This window comes from Octodon degus, unplaced genomic scaffold (assembly GCF_000260255.1).
Source record: "Octodon degus isolate 3935 unplaced genomic scaffold, OctDeg1.0 scaffold00093, whole genome shotgun sequence".
NCBI lineage: Eukaryota > Metazoa > Chordata > Mammalia > Rodentia > Octodontidae > Octodon > Octodon degus.
In genome coordinates this window covers 8,024,323-8,036,250 of record NW_004524669.1, presented here as the reverse complement: position 1 = coordinate 8,036,250, position 11,928 = coordinate 8,024,323, and the positions used below count along the sequence as shown (strand labels likewise).

General features: G+C 43.7%; 2 protein-coding genes across 6 annotated transcripts in view; one reads left to right on the top strand and one right to left on the bottom strand.

The window, feature by feature from the left end:
* Psmd13 (proteasome 26S subunit, non-ATPase 13) overlaps positions 1 to 4,882 on the bottom strand; it is a 14,684-nt gene extending 9,802 nt beyond the window's left edge. Inside the window, exons 1-5 of the mRNA XM_004637944.2 lie at positions 4,668 to 4,882; positions 3,365 to 3,443; positions 555 to 589; positions 416 to 471; positions 157 to 200 (exon numbers count right to left, since the gene is read on the bottom strand). Of these exons, the coding sequence (XP_004638001.1) occupies positions 157 to 200; positions 416 to 471; positions 555 to 589; positions 3,365 to 3,443; positions 4,668 to 4,762 (309 nt within the window). The 5' untranslated portion in view covers positions 4,763 to 4,882. The remainder of the gene's footprint in view (positions 1 to 156; positions 201 to 415; positions 472 to 554; positions 590 to 3,364; positions 3,444 to 4,667) is intronic.
* Positions 4,883 to 4,969: 87 nt separating this feature from the next.
* Positions 4,970 to 11,928, top strand: part of Sirt3 (sirtuin 3) — a 27,367-nt gene continuing 20,408 nt past the window's right edge. For 3 of the 5 annotated variants that reach the window (XM_023722800.1, XM_004638023.3, XM_023722798.1), the window contains exons 1-4: positions 4,988 to 5,093; positions 8,904 to 9,084; positions 9,160 to 9,392; positions 10,160 to 10,260. In XM_023722800.1, the coding sequence (XP_023578568.1) occupies positions 5,039 to 5,093; positions 8,904 to 9,084; positions 9,160 to 9,392; positions 10,160 to 10,260 (570 nt within the window). In that variant the 5' untranslated portion in view covers positions 4,988 to 5,038. Of the gene's footprint in view, positions 5,094 to 8,895; positions 9,085 to 9,159; positions 9,393 to 10,159; positions 10,261 to 11,928 lie in introns of all 5 variants that reach the window. The other 2 variants (XM_023722801.1, XM_023722802.1) reach the window with 2 other exon arrangements.

Here is an 11,928-nt window from a genome sequence, read left to right as displayed (position 1 = left end):
GCACATCCTATATATCTAAATTGAATAATGGTACCAGATACAATGATAGATGGGATTGAAGCTGTGTATCATCCATTATCATGTGTAATCAATAAATGATTTAATTTTCTTGAAAAAAAAAAAAAAAAAAAGATATCATTCAGATTTTACACTCACTTTCTCACGAGTCTTTTCCAGGAAAGTTAGAGCTACATTGGGATCTAGAATATAAATAAGAACAAGTCAGAAGAACCTCAACTGCTGGTCTCCACCAGCCAAGACATCTTTGAGCAGGGTAATTTTTACTGCTAGCTCATAACGTACAATAAAAACATAACCCAAAACCTGATCTTTCCTATCAAATCATAATGAAGTTATTGTCCAAGATCACCCTATTGTTTAGAACTGCTCCACTGCAAAACGAAGCGAGGCTTACCAGTCATCTGTCTAACCACATGGAGAATTATTTCTACCAGTGACAAGGGGTTCACCCTGAAATAGAAGCCACAAGTTTTCGAATGTCGAAGAGGACTAACACACTCATTTCAAGGTGAGAATCGTCAGAAGGGTCTTACCTGTGTTCAAATTCACTGATGAAGTTCTCGTAAAGCTGCAGAATGGAAACATGGAGAGTAAGCACTGCTGCAAAACCAGGCTCCACACCCTGTCTTCAGCTGAAGAAGCTGCATGAGCACTCCCAAGCTAGGATTTTGCTCATCACCTAGCGAGCGCTACATAAATGCTGGTTCAGTCAGAGGGGCCTCCAGGCGACTTCTTTATGCTCATCCACATGACCGCTGCGGGGTCAACACCCAGGGCTTCTTCCTAGCTCTGGGAAATTAAAACCCCAACCCAAGAACACCTGGAAAGGCAGGTCCGGTATTGCTTCTCTAAGGTGCCCCGAGCACAACAGATCATCAGTTGGAAATGCTCACTTCTTCAATTTAGAAGACTATAGGCTAATTAGACCCTTTCATCAGATTTTTTAGTACGTAAATACTTGAGCACTTTCTCAGACCCCCATGACCAGGTATCTAAGACACAGGATGTGTGAGATGAACACTGAATCTTCAAGGGATTTCTGGGTCAGGACAGTCTATGAACAAATGAATGAGCAAAACTGTTTTCAATAACTAGAGAAAGAAAGCATATCAGTTACTGAGCCAGAAGGGAAGAGTTTTGAAGGTCATTCCCAAAGTGGTGACAACTGGGTTTCAAAAATGAAAAGCAGTTAAAGGGGGGCCTCTGTTGTGGGACAGAGGGACAGGTGAGAAGATTTCACACAGAAAGAGTCCTTTAAGGGACACAGACAACTGAGAATTAGCCTTTTCCCCAAAAGCAGGGCTGAATGTGGACAAACTTCCCTGAGGCAGAGAAGACCACAAAGGAGAGACCAGTCTTGTCTTGGCTTTGAAGAAGTGTAAAGATGCAAATGTTCCTGTGCATATTTCGATATTTAGATCTGGCACACAAGCCTTTTCATGATAAGGGAGTACTTTTAAAAGGTTATGTTGTCCATGAGAATCTACTGATGTGAGTGTCCCTTTACATGAGGTTCCTTTGGGTAGTAAAATGTCAAACTGACGGGGTGTGGTGTTGTAAGCCTGTGAGTCCAACACTTGGGTGGGTGTAGCAGGAGGAACACTACAAACTCAAGGCTAGTCTGAGCTACAAGGTGAGTTCAAGGTCAGCCTGTGCTACATACTAAGGCCCTGACTCAAAAACATCAATCAATCAATCAATAAAATGTCAAATTGGGGCTGGTGAGATGGCTCAGTGGTCTAAAGCACCTACTTAGAACAAGCTTAGCAAAGCACAGGGACCGCGGTTCAATCCCCCAGCACCACATGCCAGCCAGCCCCGCCCCCTGGTGGGCTGAGCTGGCCGCAAGCACACACACACACACACACACACACACACACACATAAATAAAAATTTAAAAAAAAAAAAAAGTCAAATTGATGGGTACCACAAGATGATCTCGTAAGCGTAGGAAGTAGGGTACTAAGGTCGTAAACTTCACTGTTCTGTATGCAGAGAAATATCTTAAACTATAATTATAGACTAGTTATCCATCATGATGCATGTATTAATCTCTGATTCATTTCAAGTCAGAGAGACATCAAAGACTAAGATGTCAGGAAAGACTTCAAAAGGAAGGCTTCCTGTGAATATGTCAGGGGATCTGGTTAAGGCTGGGAAAGACTCTAACATTTTTTTTTTTTCTGTTTCTTTTTTAAAGGTATTTAGTACAGGGTCTACAGGGTCTCATTACAAAGCTCAGACTTGTAGTGATCCTCCTGTTTTCAGCCTCACAACTGCTGGGATTACAGGTATGTGCCACCACGTCCAGTCACAATCAATGTCTCAGCATGCCTGGGTGCAGGGCCGGCAAAGGACACTGGGGATCAGACCCGGTCCCTGTGCCTGCCTAAGCAGGTGCTTTAGTCTGCTGAGCTATCTGGCTGGCCCAAGACTCTAAATTTTTCTGTTGATAGAATTCGAAAAGTGATCCATTCAAAGGTACATAATATTATCAAATCTCTTCCATCTTACCACCTTAAAGCAAAGTACAAAAGGTTTTCTGCCTTCTACACTACTGAGGACAGAGCTGTCCAGGCAAGCAAAATCAGTATGGATAAGAGAAGGGAGGACTGAGAGGAGTTACCTAAAGGTCCCCATAGCAACCCTCTCTAACAGTAGTGGTGAACTTATGGAATGCGTGCTGCAGAGGTCTATTTCTATCACTGAAAGCTCTAAAAGGCTTGTCATCAATGTTGTGTACCATACTTTATGACTGACTAAACTCTCAATTTATGAAAAAGTTTTCCCAAAGAATAGAAAACAAAAACGAAACAAGTTTGTGAACAAAAACATATCCAGGCATGTTTTTTTAGGTTAGATTTTTTTGAGACGAGGTCACACTATTTTGTCTATTTTGACTTAAGACTCACAATCATGCCTTCTGAGTAGCAGAGATTACAGGTGCATATCACTTTGTGCCTGGCATCCTTTTTGTTTTGTTAATGCTGGAAATTTAATCCAGGGCTAGTACATACAAAACACATGTTCTACCAATAGTCTAGAAGTTTGGAAAACAGAATTCCTGTATTTGAATAATAAATCTTCTGTGACTTATTAGCTGTAACCTATGGTAAGTTACTTAACCTCTTTTGTCTGCTTGCATATAAAAAAAAGATAAAAGTAGTACTTATTTCCCAATATTGCTACGAAAAATTAAATATATAATATGCTTACATCAGCTTCTCACAGAGTTGATTAATGAACTGGTGTGGCTTATTATTACTATCATAAAGTCATCCATCATTTCAAAAAATTCTTTGCACACTTGATGTAATCTAACTTAGCATGACAAATTATTTACCTTAATGAGACCATCTCCCTGGGCAAAGCATGGGTCCTGTACAAAATCAAGGACCTGAAGTGTCAGTTGATGCCATAACCTGAAAAACAAAGGCCCTTTAGATCTATAAACTACCATGCAGTTATAGGTACCTTCAGTCTTGATGGTCCCATCAAACAACAAATAACTACCAGTATCTACTGTTTAGCACAGAGTGTCAAAGCAGATGCTAACAAATCTGAGTTCTTATCCGGGGTCTGCTATTAGGTCACCTGAGCTCATTTATTCTCTCTAAGCCTATCTTCTCATACAGCATATAAAATGGAGAACATTTTTCTAGACTGCTTCAAAGGGTTATTGTAAAGTGTAACCGGCAAGAATTTTGGAGCTCCAATGAAATCCAGGCTCTCCTTATTAGCTAAGTGTCTCAGCCAAAGAAACGGCTTTTGTTTCCTCATCTGCAAATAGGATAAAGGAAGGATGAAACAAACTAATATATAAAACCTCTAGTACTCTCCACCCAAAAAAAAACCCCAAAAGCAAAAATTCAATAATGCAAATAAAATGCTTTGAAAAATACAAATTGCTTCTGAACACAAGCAATCATTTGTCAAACATTAAGAACTTTCTTTCAACAACTGCTAATTGTAGAAGACTGCTGAACATCATTAAAACCTGTGAATTCCTGTATGAAATGTTCTATGCTAAGCGCCCCAGTGTTAGCAGAGGCGTTATCACAGGAGGTCTGTTCTGTGGGACAGTTCTAGCCCAAATGCTACCAACTTACAACTGATGTGAAGTTCACTCTGCGTATAATACATACAAACTCTGAAATCTCTCTCGGGGAGGAAAGTCCAATATGAAATACAACAGAAAGTGGGCAGAAAGTGTGTGGTAGGCGCTCTGTGCAAACAGTTCCAGAATCAAGTAGCCTCTGGTTTCTGAGCCACAGGCCGTGAGAAGGACAACTGGAGATGGAGCCACAATACGACTTGGGTACCAGCGCCTGTTTCCCAGAAAGGTGGTTGTTTGAGCTAAGAACTAAAATCTATCACAGGCCGTCCCGCACCCTTTCCAGGAGACCAGAAGACAGTAGAGTTCGGAGGCCTCGGGCGCGACCCCTGGGGCAGGAACCCCCAAACCCTGGCTCCTACAAAGCTCCTTAGCCCTCTCGCGCTGTCGCCCTCGTCCGCGGCTTTGAGCCGAACGTGGCTCAGGCGCTCCCGGCCCGCCCCATCCCTCGTCGCAAGCCTCTGCCTCCCAGGCCTCCCTGACTCGGGCACACCGCCCCCTTCCGTCTCGGTCGCCACGGTTCGGCGCTCACTTCTTTGTGTAGAGCTCCTCTAGACGGTGCCACACAGCAGCCTGACCGGGCCCCGAGCTCTGACTCTGCTGCAAGAAGCCCGGTACATCCTTCATGGTGGCAAGAAAGTGCAACCCAGAATCACCACCACAATGTCAGCGGTGCAGGGATGGCGGCCGGAAGTGCGCACTCACTTCCGTCGCCGCGCAGTGCGAGGCATGCCGGGAACGCCCTGGTCAGTCGCCGCACTGCGCCAGTCGTCATAGGAATTACGTTCTTTAGGGACTGGGGCAAAATTATCTGCCTGGTTTGTGCCGGATTCCGGTGCAAGGGACCGGGGGCGGGGCGAGTCCACTGTGATACTCCTGGACGCGCGTGCGTGGCGGAGTGTCATGGCGCTGTGGGGCCGACGAGCTTTCTCTGCTTTACGGGTGTGGGGCCCGGGAGGTGAGAGGGGCAGGGCTCGACCCGGAAAGCTCGGGGAAGGCCGGGGACCTGCAGCCCCAGCTGTGGCCGTTGTGCGAAAGGGCGGGCAGCGGCCGGACGTGGGCCCCTAGTTTCTTCCGATCCTGGAGCTGCTCACACTATAGCGCAGGCTTTCTTTGTGCTGGGCTGTGGCAGTCGCTTTTTGGACCACACTCTTATGATCTCTAGTTTTCATAAATAATGGTGTCGCCACAGCTTTTTTTTTTTTTTTTAATTTATCTCGCTTTTTGGATAAATTTCTGGATCTTGGGTAAACGTGTAACTGCCTAGTTGACCTTCACAAAGGTTGAGTTAATGCTGCCGCTCGCAGGTGATCACATTCTTCTGCGCTGAGGTTGCACCTAAACCCAGGGCCTTCCTTACGCTACGCAAGCGTTCTGCTTCTGAGTTACACCCCAACCCACAGTCCTCACTAAGGAACTCAAGAGTCCATGTGGAAAAAACCGTAGATCCCGCAGTTACTAGGAAGGAGACACCACGTAATGGGGTGAACGATTAAGTAAATAACAGTACAGTCTCCTGTTCGTGGTGAAGAGTATAATAAAAAGATGTTCATCCAGGATCCTTGTATTCAGCTCGTATTCTGTGCCAGCCCGTTTGGATAGTGGGGATGGAACAGTGACCAGGACACTTGTTTCCACGTAAACAATTCTGATACCGCTAATCATCTGCACGACTGGCTGATTGTCGTGAAACCATTACTGCAACTCCTAACGCTGGAGCTGAGAGGTTGCTGAGGGGTGGGCAGTCTGGCTTTTTATAGTTTGGAATTTCTTTTGATTGTAGAGTTTGGGGTGTGGATTCATCCTTTGTGTATCTTTGGACAGTGTCTCTTTTAGGTAACATCCATGCCTTTCTCAGGGTCTTCTGTTCCCAGGAACTTTCATACCATGTAGTATGTACAGTTAGTTGTACATATTAAGTATGTTCTACATTTGATAAAATTTTGTTTTTGTTAGTGACTCATAACCATTTTACTTGAAGAGATGAATGAAAGCTATATTTTCAGTGTCCTATGTAATAACTAGCAATTGGTTGGCACTCAACAATGCTAATAACTTTTCTTTTGTTCTTTATGTATTTCTCAAAATGTTTTGCATTTAGGAGAACTCAATGTTTGGGTGAGGGTTGTGTGTGAATAGATGTTATCAGTGCTGTGGATGGGAGCGTTTAATACGTGGAAAGGATGATTTTAGAGTTTAAGCTTTCCTTTTTTCATTCTTGATGATTTGGCTGGTTTTTGCTAGACAGCTCCTTTAGGGATTTCATTAACTAATGCTCAGAAGAGGGGGCTTGGCCTTGTATGCTATCTTTGATGTGGCAGAGCCAGTATTTGTTTCTAAGTGTTCGTGGAGAGGAAATGCTCTTCCTTGCTGTGTGTGTTTCCTGTACTTGCTGGTGAGAGGTTTACAGGTATAGGTTCTTCCAAACTGTAAGAGTTGAGGCTGGGGATATAGTACACTTGCTTTCATCCCTAGCATTACAAATCCACATCAGGGTATTTCAGAGACTTGAGTTTCTTTTTGTGCCCTCAGCCTTGCATGATATACCAGCTGTCACCATGGAGCACATCTTTCAGAGATGAATTCTACGGTGGGAGAAGTGACTATTCACAGGAATACACAAGGACTGTCCACTGGTCTGTGGGCAGCAAACAGTGTCACTATCACTGGCTCAGTGTGGATGAGGCAGTTATGTACTATAGCTGCAGAGAGGGAAAGGGTGTCAAGAAGGAGCAGTGAGCTAGCACTGTTGCCTTTTGGATACAGGCCAGTGACTTATGGAATTTAGCAAGGATGTGGCATTTGACCCTACCCTTGACCCTGGGAGAGTGGTGCATTCTGAGGCAGAGGAAGGTCTTTTCAGGCAGAGTATATTGAACAAAGAAAGGGCAGTTTGGGAACACTAGCCTTAGGACATACAAAAGAGGGCATCCTTTTCTTTGGGTGAAGCAAAGGTTACAACTATCATCACTGGGATAGGATGTTGTTTTTTTTAATTATTATTTGTTTTTGGAGGAACTGGGGATTGAATTCAGACCCTTGTGCTTGCCAGGGAAGCGCTTATTCTACTGAGCCATCTCCCCGGCCCTGTAGGATGTTCTATAGTAAGACTTTGGAATGTTGTGGGGAACAGAGCTTCAAGGGATTCTGCAGCAGCAGGTTGTAAAATAGATATTTCAAGAGATTTAGCAGTGTTGGCTGTGTAAGGAGCAAAGGAAAAGAAGAACAACCACTACATTAGGGAATACTCCTAGAAGACATGTTCTGAATTGTCCTGATATATCCAAAGATCTGCATTTAGTATCTTTATTTCTGATGAGTAAAAGAAAATATTCCTGCCTCAGCCTCCTGAGTGCTAGCTAGGATTACAGATGTCTGCCATCACACCTGGCTTAGTTGACTCTTTTGTGTCTGTATTAGCTTTAGCATAAACCTTTATTTGGGGAGTTGTCAGATTGATTATTGAATCATTTTTCCCATCAGCATGGAAGGGTCCATGTACAGGCAGAGATTCTGCTGAGGAATGTCATCAAGGGCTGTCTAGAAGCCAGGGAGATATCTTAGTGGAATAAGTGCTTGCCTGGCAAGCTCAAGGTCCTGAGTTCAATCCCTGGTACCACAAACAAAACAAAACAAAAAACAAACCCAAAACAAACAACAACAAAACAAAAAAAGAAAAAGAAAAAACAGGACCATCTAATGGCAGAGTGGGCCTAGTGATTGTATCTTCTGAGTATTCATGGGAGTGGGAAAGGCACAAGAGCCGGGATCTGACTGACCTGATCTCAGAGTAGGTCACCAGGGTGATGGAGACATATGTAGCTTGGTTAGATGCCAAGAAGGTCCTAAAAGGTGAGACTATGGGTCCAGAAGCCCTTCAAGGTCCACAGGAAGTTGTAGTGCCTTGTGCTTCTGTGGCTTCAAAGAGGTATCTTCAGTTGTTACTATAGATTGATGTTCTGTATTACTTTTGTTTTCTTCCTCCTGCTCTCCCAGCCTGTGACTTGGGTTTGGTTTGGTTTGATTCAGTTTACTTTAGTTCAGTTTAGTTTTTTTGGTGTGTGTTTTGCATTCCTTTCCTGTAAATGACTATTTCATACTCCTAATGTTGGCTCCCAGCTTCTGGAGGTGACCTGAGTGTTACCTGTGCCTCTGGCCTTACCTGATTGTATAATGTTGGCAGCTGAGTAATATGTGCTTCTAATCAGCTACAGACACTGACGATGAGCTGTCTGTAGCAGTTTGACCCCTACCTGTGAGGGAGTAAGTGTTTCTGAAATGGTTACCAGAGCTCAGCTCTTATCTGAACAAGGTTTAGTGTAAAGTCTGAGAATTTTAATTTTCTTTAAATGTCATTGAATATGTGTACACATCCCATGTACATTAGGGTGTGGAGCTCTGCTGAGAATGTGCCCAGATTCTCCTCAAAGGAGTGGTCAGGATTCTGGGTTGGCCTCTTTGTCTGAGACCTTATACTCCACAGTACTGGTCTTTCATGACAGAACTGTGAAGTCCTACTTTCCTGAGTTACATAGTGCCCAATAATCAAAAATTTTTTTTTTTTGTCTCTGGGTAAGTCTTGATTTCTGATTCAAGGCTGCCTTCTATTTTAGCTAGTAGTTATCATGATGAGAAAAGTGTTTATTGTGAAAAACTGAAGTGCATTCCTATTCTCAGTGGTGGGAAAGGTAAAACCATGTTGTTGCTAGCACAAGACTGATTGTCATCTCCTGTTTTTTCCCCTCTGTGCTTACTGTCAGTATTGCAGGTGGAAGAAAGTGCATATCTAATTCTGTGAGTGCTTCAGGCAGTTTTGGAAGCAGAGGCAGCAGTGAAAAGAAGTTCTCCCTGCAAGATGTAGCTGAGCTCATTCGAACCAGAGCCTGCCAGAGAGTGGTGGTCATGGTGGGTGCTGGGATCAGCACACCCAGCGGCATTCCAGACTTCAGGTACCTCTGTGGTTCCCAGCTGTTGCCACTTCCCTGCCCTCTCAGAAAGGACTCATTTCTCTTTTCTCTCTACAGATCTCCAGGGAGTGGCCTCTATAGCAACCTCCTGCAATATAACCTCCCGTACCCTGAAGCCATTTTTGAACTTGAATTTTTCTTTCACAATCCCAAGCCCTTTTTTACTTTGGCCAAACAGCTGTACCCTGGGAACTATCGGCCCAACATTATTCATTACTTCTTTCGGCTGCTCGATGACAAGGGCCTGCTTTTGCGCCTCTATACTCAGAACATCGATGGGCTTGAGAGAGGTGAGCCCTCTTAGATGCTTCCACTTCACATAGTGACCGTAAGCTGCATTCACGATGGTATTGGCCAGGCTAGGCATCTAGGAAGTGTTTGCTGGGGCCTCACCGCATGTACAGTGATATGGATAGGGTTGGGCTGTCAGAGCCATTTTGCAGTTTACGGAGGTGGTGTGATCTCACAGAGATTGTCCCGGAGCACGTTTCATATGAGAAGGAATCCATAACTGAGAACACCAAGGCAGCAGTGGACATTGCAAGGGACGGAAAAGAAGGCAACAGAGGGAGGTGGGAACTGCTTGGCCAAGAGCTCTAGGACCGTAGTTAGGACAGTGACCAGGGTATGGGAAGCCACCTGTAGCCTTTCAGAACTGGATAGTAGTGGTCAGCACTCATGAGATGTCACTTTTTGCCTGTTTGTCAACTGAGCAATATTTTTGAAATTTATATTTGCATACTCATTTTTACTTCATATCTGTAGAATAGGACATACATGTTGCTAGGTGTTAGACATAATTTCATCTGAACTTATATCAAATGGATTTTTGTCTTGAGTTATAAAGGGTTTGTTTTAGTATGGTTTAGTCTTCATTGGGAGCCTCTGCCCTTGTTTATCATCCTCATTGATGGAAAGTATTGGAGACATAGGCAGAGAAAGCAGGCACTACTGAAGAGCTAGAGTCCCTCCCAGGAGGTTTGCCACACTCAAAAGTTGTATCTGGACTTGCATAGGCCCTGGAAGCTGCAATAGTTAGTTTTGATTTGAATTTCAGTGTCTGGCATCCCAGTTTCAAAGCTGGTTGAAGCTCACGGAACCTTTGCCTCAGCCACCTGCACTGTCTGTCGAAGATCCTTCCCAGAGAAGGACTTATGGGTGAGTTACCCCACTGGGGGTTCCTCTCTTCTGCAATTCTTGGCAGAGGTGAGATGTGAATGTGGTATTGTGTAAATATTGTGTTGGAAAGGCAACGGGACAATATTGGTATGAATATAGTCTCTTTATTTATAATTTAGAAAATAACACATGCAGTGAGATCAAATTTCCCTTTAGCCAGTTTCTGATGTCAAATGTCAGTAATTTGTTTTTTTTTTTTTTTAAATATTTATTTTTATTTATTACATTTATTTATTGTGTGTGTGTGTTGCCAGCTCAGCCCACCAGGGGGCGGGGCTGGCTGGCATGTGGTGCTGGGGATCGAACCATGGTCCCTGTGCTTTGCCAAGCTTGTTTCAAGTAGGTGCTTTAGACCACTGAGCCATCTCTCCAGCCCAAATGTCAGTAATTTGGTATGTAATGTTCCAGGCCTTTATCTTTTTGTAAGCATGCACTGTGTATCTGTGTGCAGATATTTAATGTGATTTCAGGAATGGAATCATAATGAACTTACTATTGCTATGATTGCTTTTTCCTGCACAGAGCTTTATGGATGTCTTATGCAGTTTTTCTCAGTGTTCTTATTAACTCTAGAGGTTCACAGTTAGCTATTTAAATATTAAGGGGTGTGTTTTTTGGTGTAATTTTTATTATTTACCCATTTATACCAAAGATGACAATTTTTAAAATTTTTGCATAAAATTTATATATATAGCCTAAAAAATTTCAAGAAATAAGACTTTGAAGAGGGGGCTAAGGGCTGGGGAGATGGCTCAGCGGGATAAGTGCTTCCCTGGCAAGGGCAAGAGCCAGAGTTCAATCCCTGGTTCCACCAAAAAAAAAAAAAAAAAAAAAAGAGGGGGCTAGAGATATAGCTCAGTAGCATAGCCCCTGTCCTCAAGTGCAAGGTCCCAAGATCAGTTCCCGGTACCAAAAAAAGCCAAAACAAAACAATTTGAAGAGGAAGAAAATTATCACCCTCCAGTATTATGGACATCCCAAGAATAGAACAATAGTAATTGAAGGGTTAAGAATAATGGAGCAGGACAACAAGGTTAGGGACCACAGTGGCAGTGGTAAAGGTAGTGAGTAGAACAGCATTGCTCCTCTTGCTCTGTTATTGGTAGTATGAGAGAGGAGAGAGACATGCAGGACCCAGCCTTGGACCCTGATTGGGCAATGAATGGGAAGTCAGCACTCCCCCTGACCTGCTGTCTTCACAGTGGGTGCTGAGACAGTGAATTGACCAACAACACTCCCATCACCCTTCTTCTAGTGGCATAGGAGATAAGAGAGACATACTAGTGAAGTGCAACAGAAGAGGCTGTGCAAGGACCAGGCAGGGCCAAGTATGCATGGGACTGGGAGCAGTCTCACTTATCTTTGAGGGTTCCACAGCAACTGAGAGAGCAGAGCAAAACAGGGCAAGGAGATCTGGGCAGGCTGTGAAAGATATCCAGAAAGTTGCTAGCTGAAGATTATGGCTCCCGCACCCATATCTGAAGGCCAAGAGCAGCCATGCACTCAGCACTAACCTTACTGTGGACTTTGTGGGGTTATGTAGCACAGATTTGGGCTCTAACTTGGACATTACCACAGAACTGTGGACACCAGAGGAATTTTATTTGGTTGTTTTTTTGGTTTTCCTTTTTTTTTTTTTTTTTTTTT